General features: G+C 36.3%; 2 protein-coding genes and 2 non-coding genes across 4 annotated transcripts in view; 3 read left to right on the forward strand and 1 right to left on the reverse strand.

Moving 5' to 3' along the window:
* LOC116842066 (decaprenyl-diphosphate synthase subunit 1) overlaps positions 1 to 12,482 on the forward strand; it is a 54,254-nt gene extending 41,772 nt beyond the window's left edge. The window contains exons 4-8 of the mRNA XM_032810727.1: positions 1,440 to 1,581; positions 7,426 to 7,515; positions 8,391 to 8,522; positions 8,665 to 8,859; positions 9,322 to 12,482. Of these exons, the coding sequence (XP_032666618.1) occupies positions 1,440 to 1,581; positions 7,426 to 7,515; positions 8,391 to 8,522; positions 8,665 to 8,859; positions 9,322 to 9,543 (781 nt within the window). The 3' untranslated portion in view covers positions 9,544 to 12,482. The remainder of the gene's footprint in view (positions 1 to 1,439; positions 1,582 to 7,425; positions 7,516 to 8,390; positions 8,523 to 8,664; positions 8,860 to 9,321) is intronic.
* A 226-nt stretch (positions 12,483 to 12,708) lies between these two features.
* On the forward strand, positions 12,709 to 12,826 carry LOC116842155. The gene has a single exon (XR_004377685.1). It is a non-coding gene; the product is annotated as a 5S ribosomal RNA (ribosomal RNA).
* A 1,345-nt stretch (positions 12,827 to 14,171) lies between these two features.
* Positions 14,172 to 14,290, reverse strand: LOC116842154. Its single transcript, XR_004377684.1, has one exon. It is a non-coding gene; the product is annotated as a 5S ribosomal RNA (ribosomal RNA).
* Positions 14,291 to 15,071: 781 nt separating this feature from the next.
* On the forward strand, positions 15,072 to 16,130 carry LOC116842085 (J domain-containing protein CG6693). Its single transcript, XM_032810786.1, has 3 exons — positions 15,072 to 15,165; positions 15,488 to 15,802; positions 15,916 to 16,130. Exons 1-3 carry the CDS (start codon positions 15,072 to 15,074, stop codon positions 16,128 to 16,130), a joined length of 624 nt encoding a protein of 207 aa, XP_032666677.1.
* The last annotated feature ends 1,096 nt before the right edge of the window (positions 16,131 to 17,226 follow it).

The following is a 17,226-nucleotide window of genomic DNA, read 5'->3' on the forward strand; positions in this document are numbered from 1 at the left end:
ATATATATATATATATATATATATATATATATATATATATATATATATATCGTTTCTTCTAAGAGAAAAAGATCATAAACGCGGAATGCGTCGTATCGTGTCGGTAATATCGTACACGCTTCGTGCATTACAAGATCATAATTGGCACGAAATGCGCGGAACTGCAGTCAATTGCGGCGCTTTGACATTTAATTCTTAAAGTGAACTGCTTGACACCGGCTGGTGATACTTCCGCTCGAGGAACGTGTCTGGAAAAGGGTATCGATTGGGCAATTTCGCTTGTCGATACGTTGCGCAATTAGAGAAAAGGTGAAACGACCGATAAACGTATCAAAGTGACTACATTTACATACCGGACGTCGTCTCTTCATTTTTGTTCTTTTTTTCGTTCCTCATTCCTATCCGCGCGGTCAACAACAATCTCGTTACTTCGAGTACGTCGGAGGAGATCTTATGTTCTTAAACTTTCGAGTTTACGAGTTAGTTTTCGATATGAAATCGCGATCGCCAGTGGCGATCGTGTTGGAAAATTCACGATTATTAAGACTCTCACATGTCTCGGAGATTCTTCTCTCGATCGTCTTGTTAGCGCGTGCTGCAACGCGAGCGATGAATCTGCGCGAGCGTGAGAAAACGGACGTTCACGGCGTTTAGAAAGCATTAAAAGTGTCGACGAAGTGGTACGCCAGAGGCGAGTGGATCTCTAACGAAAGTGGTGAGCCGCGTTCTCGTGGCTGACCTTACTACAACGAGTATGAATGGGATGCCGCGTGAATGAGAACTACGTCGCAAATGTAATCGGATAAATTTTGCCTGGCAGAGCTTTAGCTTCGTCTTATCTCAATTCAAATCATTCTAAGTAATTGTTAGAGAGTAATTGTTAGTAAAATTGTGAAACATTTATATGAATTATTAGTCATTTCTGTTATATAGTTGTTTAGTAATTTTTGGCCATTTATATTTATATTTATATTGGCAATTTATATATTGAGGGAACAATTACCTTAAAATCCATAAATATTTCTTTGATGTGGGTGCCATTAACACATTTATTTAAATCTAAATTTTCTTTATTTAAACCAAATATTGTTTACTTAAATCAGGCAAACAATATTTGATTTAAATAAAGAAAATTTAGATTTAAGTAAATATGTTAATGGCACCCATCAAAAAAATATTTGTTGATTTTAAGATAATTTTTCTCTTAGTGTATGAACTATTAATACACTGAGAATAAAAATACTTGAGAATCTATTTGTGGGATATAAATTTGATTTTATATAAAAAAACTTCATATATTTCGCACAAATAAATTTTAAATTATTTTTTCTTAGTGTAAAATTGGAAAAAGAAGGAAGCCATAATATTCTCCGTATGCTCAGCGATTGGCGTGTAAATAGTTTGACGCTGCAACGAAGAGAGATTTCTTCTGCTTTCAGCATCCTCTCGCACTCGCAACGACGGATAGCGATGATTGCTGAGATGGTGCACGCCGCTACTTTGATGCACGACGATGTGATCGATATGTCGGATAGTCGCCGTGGCAAACCGTCAGTGAACATTCTTTGGAACGAAAAGAAGGTCAGTTGGATTTATTCGCATTTATTCTTCCTTCTTCTTTCCTTCGCTTCTTTCTGGCGCAAAGTAACCGGTTATATAAAGCTTTGATCTGAAATCGCTCGCTCGCGCTTACACTCGCGTCGAACATTTACTGAAGTTTTTATCGAAAGTGTCCACCGTTGCACGGTGGCCGGCAATGATGACGATGGAAACTCGAACTCTCTCTCTAAAATACCGGAGGAGGAAGGAGGCTAATGCGATTCATGGCCGAGCGTTGACCGTGCGTGCTTTCTTGATTTAAAACCGGTAGCGAAATCTGATTTTTTCGCTTGTTTATACGTATGTGTGTGTGCATATCCGCAACCAGAAAATTTTACAGGACATTGATTAACGAACAGAAAACTGAAGACACGCAATTAAAACTGTCTTAAAATTGACAAAAAGATCTTAGGAACTTTTGGCACGACGGACTTGTAATATTTATGTGACGAAAAAATGGAAGAAATCTGTAAGGAAACGAACTGTCATTTCATTATTCCATGTCTGCTTTGATTTTATTACATATTCCAGTACACGGAATCAAAATTTAAAATCAACGAGAAATGCATACGGATGAAAAGTAATCCACTAAATGTGATAACATCTTGCGCAAATTTGTCTCGACACCTTTCATGCAACATGTCGTTCCGCTTTTAAAGCGGAAAGGAAAAATAGAGGAATGCCAATGATCATTCCGGAAATCGAATGTCGTAAAATGTGAGAGACGAATGATACAAAACTCTTTCGAAAGTGACGGGCCGGTCGGTCGGCTGTTGCTGAAATTACATATATTAGAAATCGACAGTTGGAACGCGACAGAGGTTGACACATGACGCGATGGAAAAGTTTAACTGTCAAATGCGCAGTTCGAGCACATTTATTCTTTGAGTTGTTGTTTAATAGCTTCATTCATTCTCCATACATTCTATTTTCCTACAACTAATGATTAAAAAAAAAGAAATACTAAATGGCTAATAATATTACTAAACAACTTTTTTCTTTCTTACCACCGAGTGTGTTACTGTTCGTGTTCTCTGAAAGTTCACTTCTCTTAAGACGTGTTTGACAATTGACACGTATCCCAGACTCTCCCTATTGACTCGAATCATAAATATATGCGATATTACATTCGTGATCGCGATGTAATTAATCGCGATAAAACTCATCTACTTTTAAATTCAAATCTGAATATCTTATCTGAAGCAAGTAACGACTATTAATATGTATGCTCGATCGACAAGCTAACATTAGCTCAAGAACGTGTTGACGCGAAGTTGTCGACAAAGAACCATTTATTTTTTCTTCTCTACTTCCTCTCGTATAGAAAACACCTTCGAAGACCTCTGTGCGCATCTTTTTTCTCACAGTTACGGATTCTCGAATGAGTGTAATTTTGTTGCAGGATTGGTATGTATGTAGCGAAAGAATTGCTTTATTTTCCAGTGTTAGCTAATTTTCAATATCGCGAATTATATAAATTCTTTTCCGAAATAAAATTCACCAATTTCGTAAAATATTTCGTAATATTTCCGTGACTATTTTTACATTGAATTCTGATATCTTTTGATGATTTCCCTTTTGATTTATTATGTCTATAATTAACACTTTGGAATTTGGAAATTGCTTAATGCACGACATAGTAATATACGAGTCTATGATTCTTGAGTCTCACGAAGAAGTAAAAAATTTCGATTTTACAATGTAAAAAAAATACTTCAATTTTGTGGGACATAAAATTATTTTTGAGAAACAAGAAATTTTATTTTTGTGAAATAAAGTTTATTTCTGGCACCAATAAAATTTATTTCCGTGAATAAACTTTATATTCCACAAATAAATTAATTTTTTTTCAGTGCATGTTTCAGTATTTACATACACACAAAAATTTTATTTGCTATAAAATTACAGAAAAGAAACGTATTATTGGCTACGTTGAGTGAAACGAAGCGATCAGTATTGATCTTTACTGTTAGAACCCTAAATCTAAATCAATTACGTTGATGAATTCAAATCAATCGTTGTGCACCGTTGGGTTCGCTGAACACACCCATTATCTATGGTGTAAGTGTTACTATTAAGCAATACAAAAAATACGTAGAACGGTTGCCCTCAATTCTACGACCTTGCAATTACTACTTTATGTCGGATTGATAAGTTCCATTTCTTTTTTCCTTCGTGTATATATTCTTATAAAAAAGTCTTACAATATAAATCTTAATAGTCTCTTGATCAGGATTTTCTTGTCTTTCATCGATTGTTTCTTAACATATTTGCTGCCACAGTACATTCGTATTTAGAGACCAAAACAATAAGAATATCCAGAATTAGGTATGTGTCTGGAAATTGGTATCTTAATAGAGCGAAACAGTACAAAATAATTATATAACACAAAGCATAATAACGAACACATTTGTGTTTCCTGAACACTTGCAGAAATAGTCGGTGAGCTGCCTCCTAATTGGAAACGCAAGTTACTATTCATAACGGCGAATAAATATTAGATCAGGCTCGTTTGTAAAATGTCTCACGTGCGAAAGGAGATTTCTAAAGAAGAAACGAAAGAAAACGAAACGGACGCGAGTCACTTGTGACTCAACGCGGCATGTAACAACACCTCGAATATCCGTGCCGGATGATCTAAGTGTTGGAAGAAGCGACGCCCTAATTTCCAAAACGATGTTCCAAGCGGAACAGCTTCCACGATAGGTCCTCAGCTAGTGAAATGAAGATTAACGATGAAGATAAACGAGAGAAATAAGGATTGTCGATTAGACAGCGCTTGTCTGCCGGTAAGCGTTGCGTTTCAGATTATATAACGGATTCGAGAAGAGCGTTACGGGCGGGTAGAAAAGTGTGACAACCTTGGCGCGCATCGGAATTAGCGCCTTCCGATGAAATGGAAAGCTCAACGGTAGTCACGAAAGTTCTTCGCTATCTGCGAGGTGCATCGACTGCGTAAGACAGCGTGCACAAACGCACAGGCATGCACACAAGCACGCCCACGTGAAACGAACGAGCGAATTGTGTAACGCAATTCAGGTCGTCGTGTTAACGTACCGCTAATCGAGAGAAGTGCACACCTGTACGACAGAGGGTACGTCAAAGGTTGTCTGGCGAACGGCGAATGCTTCTTCAACGGCGTGTTCGACAGCAAATACCAATTAAGATATGACGCGTTGTTAATTCGCGATTAGCTTGAATGCACAAGCGCCGGAACTACGACACTAACGCGTCTCGATTCTTTAGCTTCGATTAATCCTGTTGAATCGCGTGTTTCTCTTTTTTTTTTTTTTGGACTGAAGACGTCCCTTCGCCGATACCTGTTTCGCAAGCGCGATGTAAACGTCGATAAGGCATCGCCGGTGCGTGAAACGCGTGCCATTTCACGAAGAGACCGTTCTTCTTCCTAGCAGGTGTCTTTCGGTTGCGGCCGAGGCGCGCGAAAATAAGGCGACGCATCGGCGATGCCGGATGTGAAACTCCAAAGTTACGAGCTGTGTTAGCCCCGACTCGCCTCAGCCATTGTCGCGTCGAACGACGAAACGACCCCCTGTCAGCCGCTCTGTCCGACCGAGGTATTGTTTATCCGAGGATGAGTATCTGAGACGAGTTGCTCGTGACGCGAAAGCGTCGGGTCGTTTCGGATATTATTCGAACGCAGAGCTTCCGCGACTCCCGGATGCGTCGAAGGCTTTCGAGAGTCTTCAATGCAGCACCGACGAAGTCTTTCGAAAGTCTCGGATCCTTCGAGACATCCGAAGCCATCTCCGGAACATAATGCGCACTTATTATCCCGCGTTAATTGCGATACATCTACAAAGATTCTTACGTTCGTTTAATCGCCTCGTGGAAGCCCATGCGAATCACAAAGACGAGAAATTTCGTCGGTACGATGTCTTGCTTCGAATAAGAATTTAAAGAAAGTGCCTCTTTGAAAACAATACGAAATGAGGTCTCTTTAACTCTTTCAAGAACGGGTTTATCCAAATCAGGAGAAAATTATTTAATTTGAGAGTGACATAAATATGACATTTGTCGATCGTATGACAAGATTTTTTTCTTTCGTGGAATTTATTGAACGAGTTTTAAAAGAAATTCAACTGAAATTCTACGTAGTTTAAGTGAAATTTATTGAAAGTCAGAGATACTTGAAGTGCCTCTTTAAGGACAATACAAAGTGACGTTTAAAAGAGGAAATTCCAAGGAATTTTTTCTCGTAAAAGAAATTCAACTAGAATGCCAGGTACTCTAAGTGGTGTGCGGAAAATCGCAGATACTTCTACAGGCGTTTAAAAAAGTGTCTCTTTGAGAATGATATAAAATAGCGCCTTTTTAGAATCAGGAAGAAATCATTTGATTCGAAAGTGCAACATAAATAAGAGATTTTTCTTCTCTTGTGGTACTGGGTAAATGTACACAGTGATGTTAATGCACATAGTATGTATTACTGTGTAAATGTACACAGTGATGTTCCTTTTAAAGGGACTCTAGAGAAGAGGAGTTCATAGGAATTTTAAAGAAAACTCAGCTGGAATGTGAGGCGCTCTAAGTGGCGTGCAGAAAGTCGGAGGTACTTTTACAGATGTTTACCACGCGGGATTTCGCGCGAGCCTAGTTGCGAAAAAGAAGAGAAAAGGGGAAAAAATTAAAGGAAAAGAGATAGAAAGCGGGACGAGTGTGTATCTTTTGATCTTAAAATTCGACGTAGAACAAGGAAATTTAGAAATCGGCGGCACAATGAGTCGCGGTCATTAAGAGCCGTCAGGATCGTTGCGGTTTCGGCGCGACGCCTCGCGTCGAATAATGTGTTCATCAACAATTTTGCTACGGAGTCCGTTGACAATACCGCAAACCGGTCACCGAAACCGAGTGCGCGGTCCGTTCAACGGGCTCCACGGGCCTTGTCGGTTTCATTGTGATATTAAAGTTTCTTGCATTGTTGTGTCGGTCAATTTGGACCACTTTCCATTCGGCGTTACGTGTCTGCCCGCGCGTTCTTGTTTCCATGTTGATCCCAATCTCGTTTCGGGGTCTAATTAATCCGGACCGTCAGAGCGACTTGATTTGTGTGTGATAATGAACGGAGGATAAAGGAGAAATCTCGGAATAATTAGGATCGAAAGGGAGGAAAACGCGCGAGAAAGATGAACTATCGTGCGACGTATCAGGTCAAATGTAACAACTGCTCGGGGTTCCGATTTGAAGGATGTCCAGTGAAAGGAAACCCAGGTTGTAATCGCGCAGAACCGCGTCGGCGGCGTCGTTAACGGTTAACGCGGGACGTAACGAGCGAGCATGCGGAGCGACCGTTAAATTGCTATTTTGCGTCATGCTTCATTCTTCAGCTTAATCCTCTGAGCGCTACGCAAACCGCACGCGTGTCGTCTCGCGAGCATTTAATGCGTGTATCTACATTTAGCAAGAAAAAAGGCCGACTATCCGTTTCGTTTATTCTCAGCTCTGCAAACGCCACACGGAGGTCTTATGATTTCCAGGCATTTGAAGGCCGGAAAATTCTCCGAGCTTTGTTAGTTTTTGATAATTGTTGAAATGTGTCATTTAATCAATAATTGAAATTTGATTAATAATTTCATTGATAATTTCAAGTTAAGACCTCTGTAAGGAAGCAAATTAGAAGAAAATGGAGTACTTTTTTCGTTTACAAATACCCCGTTAGGCAGTTTTACATTTATAACGCGAAATCAGCGATGTAGTATGCTAATGTTAATGTTTTACTCGGGGAGGTAAATCTAAGTAATATTCTAGTAATAGTAATAGTAAATTTAGAAAAAAATTGCTTTCTTGACATTAAGTTTATGTTCGCAGGTGGTGATGGCGGGCAATTATGTCTTAGCGACCGCCTGCATGATGCTTTCCAGAATTCAAAACAACGAAGTAACTGCCTCTATGTGTCAGGTATATTAATTAGATCACACTCTGAAGACTCCTGTTCTATTCACTGTTATAAATCGCCACTGAATTGCGACGTCGGAGGCGAGAATAAAAGTCACACGATTTTTTTTTACACTACACGTCGCAACAAATTCATTCTTTTTATCTTGCTTGATGTCAATTGATAACGTAAGATGTAACGGGTGAAATATACCGAGGATTCTTATCTCAATTCGTGAATAATTTTGAACGGCCAATTAAGCCACGAAGGTGCAGATGAACGTCGAATCCCGCTTTCTAGTTAATTTCTCATTTTTTGGTTCGTTTTAATTTCACTCGGGACGAATTGTGAAGATAGTCAGCGTTGAAAACCGTTAAGTTGCGACCTTGTAACTTGGTCAACTGCAAAGTTGCACCTGGTGAATTGTAATGTTGCAGATTTAATGAAACCAACCCGAGCAACTCTAACGAAGCTATTCTGCGGTTTGTGCTCTCTTCACAGTTAGCTGCATAGTATACGAAAGTTATTCTTTCTTCTATTGCTCAAACGAGATAGAAGATATGAGCCGAGAAATTAAGATACCGCACTGAGAGAAAAAAATCTAAGAAATAAGAGATATTTATTCGGTGAGCATTAATAACACATTTATCTGTACTAATATAAAATATTGTTCAAATAAAGAAATCTGCATTTTCTTAAAACCTTAGCTTTTCACAAAAACAACTGTTTTATCGAAATAAAAGAATTTATACCTAAGCAAATATGTTATTAGTGTCCATTCCGAATATTTTTTATTTTTTTAGATATTTTTGCTCTCAGTACAATGAAATAGAACAAGTAGAACACGTGTGCATTGACGTGTTTCTTCACGACTAATGCAAATTTCGCTATTTCGTAGATTCTCGCTGATATAGTGCAAGGTGAATTCATGCAGCTCGGCTCGAAAGAGGCGGAGAACGAGAGGTTCGCCCATTACTTCACCAAGAACTATTTGAAGACGGCGAGTATGATGGCCAATTGCAGTAAAGCGGTAAGCTTGTAAATATCGTCGTGCGCATTTTTCTTTCTTGCAAATGTGCGCAAGAAAACCCGCGGTCGGTCGGTCGGTCGGTTGTCATCTTCGCGTCATTATCGTCACAAATATTCTGCATTCGATATTGTGCTTACCACAGACCGCCATACTTGCCGAGACCGACGATCGCATGATAGAGACGGCCTTCCAATACGGCAAGAACATCGGCCTGGCTTTTCAACTGGTGGACGATTTACTGGATTTCGTGGCTTCGTCGGAAGCTCTAGGCAAACCCACGGCCGCCGATCTCAAGCTCGGCTTGGCCACAGCTCCGGTGCTTTTTGCTTGCGAAACGGTTAGTATACAGGATATTCAGCGAATCACGGTGCGACGAGTGATTTCTGTCGATGGGTGACGGATGAATTTTTTCGAACGTTTTCATGCTCGTTCGTTAGATGAAGAGACGTTACTTCGCGTGGTTGTGTCGCTTTAACTTTGTCTCGAAACGGTAAGCTGTAGCGATACATATTTTTCCCTCGGAATTTTTATTGGAGACTCGCGAAATGAGAAGTTGTATTGATTATATATCAGAAGAGCCTTGAATCTCCTTTCTTTTATGAAATTATATTAATTATATTGTTCAATTGTATTAAATCGCGCAATCAATCGGAAAAATTTATTCCGCATTTTTCATTCATTTCTGTCGCGAGAGATCACTCTCTGCCTGATTGCACCGCTGATTTTCTGGACACTCCGTACGATGGATGTATTATTTCGTCGATGTTGGTTTGAGCGAGATTTTGACGATTGTTGACAGTACCCGGAACTGAATGAGATGATCATGCGTCGTTTCCAAGAACCCGGGGACGTCGAGAAGGCCTTTGAATTGGTGCACAAGTCTAACGGTCTTCAACAGACGAAATTCATGGCGAAGAAGCATTGCATGGAGGCCATTAGAATCGCACAGTCCTTCACCAAGAGTCCCTATCAAAAAGCTCTCGTTGTTCTGGCTGATTTGGTTCTCAATCGCATGAAATAGCACCGCGGAGAGGAGCGAGGACTCGGACATGAGCGGCAAACGATTTCGATTTGTATTTATAGTAGTTGCCGCCGAACGATAAGACGGACTGGTGTTATCGGTGAAGTCAGATTTCCTGTTAAATTTTGCAGGGCTTATATACGAAAATCGCGTGTATAAACGCGTCTCTTCACGACATGTTGCAGCTGATTCTTCTTATTTTTTTTCTGATTTGGCTAAAAGAATCGCATGCAATAAGAAAAAAGAGAACGTGAAGAAAATAAATTGCAGCGTGCGGCCCACTTAGTTCGGGCTTTTGTATGTTATTTGTTATTTTATGCGTTACACGACGTATAAAATAACAAATAGAACTCTATGCTGTATTGAGCTTCGTGCCACTAGCCGAAATATCGTGTCGGTGCGAATAGTACTTTATATCTGTATAAGGGGTTTTATAAGTCGCAATTAAGTGAGGAAACTCTCTGGTATGATGGCTATAAAATCTTGTTAATGTAATATTGACGTAACGCAATCGATGGCACATGCATCATCGTTGCGTTGCTGCCAGTGAGTTCATACTTCATTCGAAAGAAAATGAAAAAAAAAAGAAGAAAACAAAAAAAGAAAATAGAAATAGCAATTCACGTAACGTTTAAACGATATTTCTGCCCTTTTCGGAGGATTTCAACAATTGTCCGGCAAAAGTGCAGAAAGTGCACGATCACTCTTCTCAAGTGCCTAGGCATGATATAGTCCGCGTGTGAAGGAAGGAGCGCATATTACCTGATTATATACAGATCATTAGCCGAACGTAATGATGTAAATAAAGTAATCTATAACGGTAGGGATAATATATTAGCATATTGGTAATCTTTTACCATTTTCCAATTTTCTTTTGAAAATCTTTCACGTTGTGTGCGTTTGTCACTCGTCGCGATACGGATTATAGGTCGTTGTCGTCACTCACGTTGGCGTTGCAAATGAAAATAATGCACAAACACGCTTAGATCGTACCCGAATTATCACCCTACGACCCGCTGAACTGCATCAAAAAGAAAACCTTAATGAATTGTAATTTATCATAGAATTTTAATTCATTGTAGTGCCTTGCGTAAATAGAAAAGAAAATACAAACCGAAAAAGGAATAAAACGCTAACTATTATTGCAATATATTCTTTATCGTGCGTCTTCATCGTAGCCAATGAAACCAATGGATTTTCATGTATCAAAAGAGAAAAATAACATATACAATTCTTTGTATCATGCAAATAAGTAGAAACATAGCGGGGTGCCAATATTAATTTTTATCGACGCGTAATTTAAGATTTCGTGGAAAACAGTGCAAGGAATAAATTTGCCAAAGAAGACAAAATGATCTTTACAATTCTCCTGCCGATTCGGCAAACTCAATTTCGCCTTGTCACAATTAACAAACATTGTTTATGGTTGCGTTTAGCGAACAAAACGGTTGAGTGATTATCATCTTTAATTGAGATATTTTTTTAGAGATTCACGGTATATTTAGAAGAATATTCTAACGACAGTGAGCTTATTTAACCGTCGCGGTTTCTGAACGCAACCAATCTCTTAGGGTGCATTCTACTGGGACGCGCGGCGCAGGATTTTAAGTTAATTAAAGTTATTTTTACCCAAATAATTAAATGCGTTCGGGAAGACAGAAATATACAACCACGTTTCTTTTGCCACATTTCGTTAAATAGATGAACTGCTCAAAATATCAATAATATTACCAGATATGTAAGTATATATAAATATCTAATGTACAATAATTTGTATTTATGTGACGAGGATTAATTTATATATACATATACAATATATGTAATTATTGTAATGTTACACAACGCGATAAGTCGTAGCTAAGAAACGAGCATGTAATTATAATCAAATGTAGACTTACTGGGAAGTAGAGGTAAAAGATAGCAAATTGATGAGAAGAAGCGGGACACAATCGGGACTGTCGACTTCCTCTCCATATTTTTTAAATTAATATTTATTTAACCCTTAAGAAGCGAGAGAAAAAGAAAGACAAAGAGAGAGAAAGAAGCGTTCGGCCAAACGAAATAATGTTGCGCAAAACAAAACAAACGTAAGCTATCAAAAGTGCACACCGTCTTATGTTTTGAGAATAATCAGGAATATTTTTTCATAAACTTAATTTTTAATGTTAGGAAGTTTGTAATCAGTGCTGTACATCTCGCTTTTAAACGCGATGCCACATGATCGTCGAAGTATCATGCAATTTATTAAAATTAATGCGACTTAAAAAAGAAGAAGTGGTACATATTTCATATATGCATAATTTTAGCTTCATTCTCTAACTGTTAAATATGTTCATATAGTTATGATCTTGTATCTTTGTGAGCGTGAGTTCAAGGCACATTATAAGTACATATCTAATGGTTGGAGAATTAAATGAATGAAAAATTGAACTAATGTCAATCTTGAAATAAGTGTTTTATGTAATGTTGATCAATTGATGAACCAATTGGTCAGTTTAATTGTTAACCAATTGATAAAATATTATAATATCTTTAAATAACGTAAAATATAGTATATGCTATATATTTTATATACAATTTTAATTGTATAAAATGTTATATGTATTCATGTTTTGGAGATTTTGCTAATCTCTAAGACTCAACAATTCTTGTAGATGTTTAAAAAGCAGCGCTATAATAGCAGCAAATGGTAGATAAAATATAATTTGCATTGGATCTATATCGAAAATGTACCACTGATATTTTTTCACATATTCAATTATGTGTTCATAAAAAAAAAAAAACTACAAACTACTTCTTTACTCTTAAATTTTAAGCTAAATGTAAGTGCAGTTAAACGTAAGTCCAATTATTGTGTTGGGATCACTAAATTCAAATGTATAAGTTTTCTTTTTAATACAGATATGAAATTGAAATATATACTTTTTTGAACGTGCATACATATATCATTCTACACAGTCTAATATAGTTAATAACCTAATAATAATAGTCTAATAATAGTTCAATAATTTAATCTTTAACAATTTAGTCTCTAATTAATCTAGAATATCTCTCTAATAATTTTATCTTCAAATGAATAAAAATTATGCAATTATACTTTATCATACTTTTGGAAAAAATTATTTTAGAGACTAGGAAAGACTAATAATTGTCAGTCACTAGAGTGTTAACGGTCATACCGTGCTGAAAGCACCAGTTCTCGTCTGATCACTGAAGTCAAGCAGCACTGGGCACGGTTAGTACTTAGATGGGTGCCGCTTGGGAACACCGTGTACTGTTGACGTTATTTTTTTTTATTTCACAATTTCTGAAATATTATTTACTATTATTATATATTTGCTTAATACTTATAACTAATAAACATTTTATTATCGTACCGTACTTTTCAAAGATAGTATTAAAATGTATAAATAAATGAAAGCTATAATTATACTTATTTATTTAGCATTATCTAAAGTTGATATAGAATTATGTTCTACCCTTATAGAAATATCATACTAAGAATCATTGATAATTACTTATTTTCAGTATTAAAAATACTGGATAATAAGTAATTATCAATGATTCTTAGTATGATATTTCTATAAGGGTTTATATATAGAATATATATTATGTAAAAAAAAATTCTAATCGGTGCATATTATGTAAAAAAATTCTAATCTGAGCATTGAAGAGTTATGGTATCAAAATGATAGTTAACTGCTTTGCTTATATTTTGTAAAGAAAAAGTTTACTAAATAAACTTATTAAATAAGCGAACACAAAAAATTGTTACAAAATAGTTTTATAGCATCTGAAGATAAACTTAAAGCGACTTTAAATATAAGATCGGACGATGAATAAGTTTGGCTTAATTCATCTTTAAACATTGTACAGATTGTTTCATTGGTTGTGGAGCATCTAAAGATAAATTTAAATATGAGAACAAACTACATCTATAGGTTTGTTTTCGTTTCTGAACTGATGCAATAAGTTAGAATGAGAAAAAATATACTTGTCTCACTCTAACTTATTGCATCAGTTCAGCAGTGCAGGAACAGAAAACAAACCTATATTGCATTCCAAAACTTATTCATCGTCCGATCTTATATTTAAAGTCGCTTTAAGTTTATCTTCAGATGCTATAAAACTATTTTGTAACAATTTTTTGTGTTCGCTTATTTAATAAGTTTATTTAGTAAACTTTTTCTTTACAAAATATAAGCAAAGCAGTTAACTATCATTTTGATACCATAACTCTTCAATGCTCAGATTAGAATTTTTTTACATAATATGCACCGATTAGAATTTTTTTTTACATAATATATATTCTATATATAAACCCTTATAGAAATATCATACTAAGAATCATTGATAATTACTTATTATCCAGTATTTTTAATACTGAAAATAAGTAATTATCAATGATTCTTAGTATGATATTTCTATAAGGGAACAACATAATTCTATATCAACTTTAGATAATGCTAAATAAATAAGTATAATTATAGCTTTCATTTATTTATACATTTTAATACTATCTTTGAAAAGTACGGTACGATAATAAAATGTTTATTAGTTATAAGTATTAAGCAAATATATAATAATAGTAAATAATATTTCAGAAATTGTGAAATAAAAAAAAATAACGTCAACAGTACACGGTGTTCCCAAGCGGTCACCCATCTAAGTACTAACCGCGCCCAGTGCTGCTTGACTTCAGTGATCAGACGAGAACTGGTGCTTTCAGCACGGTATGACCGTTAACACTGTAGTAACTGACAATTATCAGTCTTTCCTAGTCTGTAAAATAATTTTTTCCAAAAGTATGATAAAGTATAATTGCATAATTTTCTATTTAAGGAAAATTTTACTCAATAGCTATAGTTCACGTTACATATACTATAGAGCATGGAGTAAAATTTCCTTAAAAAGGACGTTTTGGAATGCGACCTTAATGTAGAAACCCTCTAATGGCTCCTACACACAGGACGCGGTAATGCTTGCCGCGCGGCGAAAGTCAGCGCGACAGCCAATCAATATGTTGTTTTTCCGAGGTGGGACCCGATTGACCACGATACAATTGGACACAGATTGTAATGATTGGTTCGACCTAGTAATTCACTAGATAATTCTTTGCATCGGTTGGTTGTGTCCAATCGTACTGTGGTCAATCGGGACGCTCCCGTTTTTCCGTAAGAGCTAGAAGGTTATTACGAAAAGCAGCATATTGATTGGCTGTCGCGCGAACTTCCGCTGCGCGGCAAGCATTCCCGCGTTCTGTGTGTAGGAGCCATATGTGTCCAAAGCGAACGCAGCCTATATTTTTAGATCTGAAAGAATGTGCCAATCGGATACAAGAACACATAGCGCTCAGTGAGCAATTGTAGTACTGAATTCAACCATAGATATCGCTCTCAACCAATGTTTTTAATCGTTTGAACATCGCGTTCGAGAATACAGCGCGCGAAAAGTTCGTTGCTTCGTTGTCGAGTTCTATATATTAGATCTGTCAAAATTAGCAGTGCTTTATTTGAAGATTTGCTAGCATGGCAAGTTTGTTGGACCTTTGCGAGCAATATTTCGGTGCACGTAATTTCTACGATGTCTTGAAGATACCGAAAACCGCGAATGACAAACAAGGTTAGCGAACATTTACATCAGATGCGCGTCTTAACCTCTACGGGCATTGTGTTTTATTTTGGTTTGAGCAAATTTGTGATACATCTTTTTATAAAATTGTTGCTTATAGAAACGATTATTAAAGAAAAAAGATAAAAAAAAACAGGCAGGAGATATACTATCTATTTTGAACAAATTCGTTTTTTTCCTACTATTCAAGATACATGAAATAGATGAGTTTTGTTGTAATTCGATATTTGTTGTTGAGAGATAAAGAGAGAAAAAACTATGCTGCATATTTATTCTCTTATTTATAATAATATACTCATATTTTTGTTAACAGTAAAGAAAGCGTATCATAAATTATCACTACTTGTACATCCGGACCGAGTTGAAGAGAGCATCAAGACTGAAGCAACGGAGAAGTTTAAAGTTCTTGGTAGAATACATTCCATTCTCAGTGACAATGACAAACGCAAGATTTATGATGAGTCCGGTCAGTATGATGAAGAGAGCGAAGAGGTTGTGATGCGCAATTGGGCAGACTACTGGAGATCCCTGTTTAAAGAAATTACTGTAGAAGATATCAATAATTATGAAAAGAATTATAAAGGGTCTGAGACTGAAATTAAGGATCTCAAAAGGGCATATATGGACAGTAAGTATTTGCTTACTTACTATGTACTCTGTATTTTGCATTAAGTCTCAAATAAGAAGTGAACAAATTGCATTACAATAAGTTGATATCTATTCATATGTATACTTGTTTAGGTAAGGGGGATATGGACTACATTCTGGAAGCAGTCCCATTCACAAACTGTGAGGAGGAGCCAAGACTACATGATATAATCCAAAATCTCATAAAGAGCGGTGAGGTGCCAGAGTACAAAGCTTTTACCAATGAAAACAGCCAGAAGAAGCAACGCAGAAAAAGAAAGGTTAGATATTTAATTATCTTAGCATTGCAACAGAATACTAAAACTTAAAATATCAAAGAAACTTGCAAGAGGTAAGTGATGCTAAAGTAGAAGAGCTTGTGGTTTATGTAATAGAAACATTATTCTGTGTGTGTGTGTGTGTGTGTGTGTGTGTGCGTATGTGTGTGTGTGTGTTTGTTTGTGTGTGCGTGCGTGCGTGCGTGCGTTGTATGTGTGCGTGTGCGTGCTATTAATGAAGTTAACGAGGTAAATGTTAATTTCCATGAACGTTCATATAATGTCTACAAGAATAGGTTACAAAAAAATTTAATTTTAGAATAAAATAAAGTGCTGAATAAATCTCATATAGGAATAGTAAGTATAGGAAAGTATAGGTTACGTATAGGAATAGATTGCAATAGAAATCACAAATATAATTTTAATATGTGTGATATACAATGTATACAATCCCTAAATAGGATTTATAAGCTATCTATTACTAATGAAGAAATTATAGTATATTGATATCTCTTTAATGTTTTATTAGAGTTATTAGAGTATGAAGTAATAATTTTCTTCTTCCATTTCGTTATTTTATCTTGTACAAAATTAAAGATAAGTTATCCTTTTTAATATTTTGTTAGGAATTTCATATATATCCTAGTTCTGGTTTCATATGTTTTTATTTCCTACTTTATTTACTACCTTGATTTGTTGCTTTTCTTCATAATAGTTTCTTTTCTAAATGTGACTTTATTTTAAAATTCGCTTAATTTCTAACTCCTCCCTTTATCAACGGCATTAAAATTTTTTTAGCGCGATATTGCGCTAAAAATTTAGCGTGTATTTTATTTTATTATTTACACTTTTCATAATATTTTTTACTATGTAATACAGCATTACGAACATTGGACTTAATCGTGCACCTTCCTGCATCGTCCTGCAAAGTAATCGTGATACGTCGAGATGGGTTCGCAAGCGGGTACAGATACGAAGCGCTCGACTCGTGGTCGAAAGAGAAACATTATATATGCGGAATGTTATTTTGTTGCCGCGCATTTTTGTCCTTCCGCATTTACATGCCACCCGCGTATCGATCTATATGCCGTGATGGAGCGCGTTTCAATCGTAGCGCGAATTTTAAATCGCTCTTCTCAACACCCCC

The sequence above is a fragment of the Odontomachus brunneus genome, unplaced genomic scaffold (genome assembly GCF_010583005.1).
Source record: "Odontomachus brunneus isolate Ranch 3 - 2012 unplaced genomic scaffold, Obru_v1 Obru_scaffold_021, whole genome shotgun sequence".
Lineage (NCBI taxonomy): Eukaryota > Metazoa > Arthropoda > Insecta > Hymenoptera > Formicidae > Odontomachus > Odontomachus brunneus.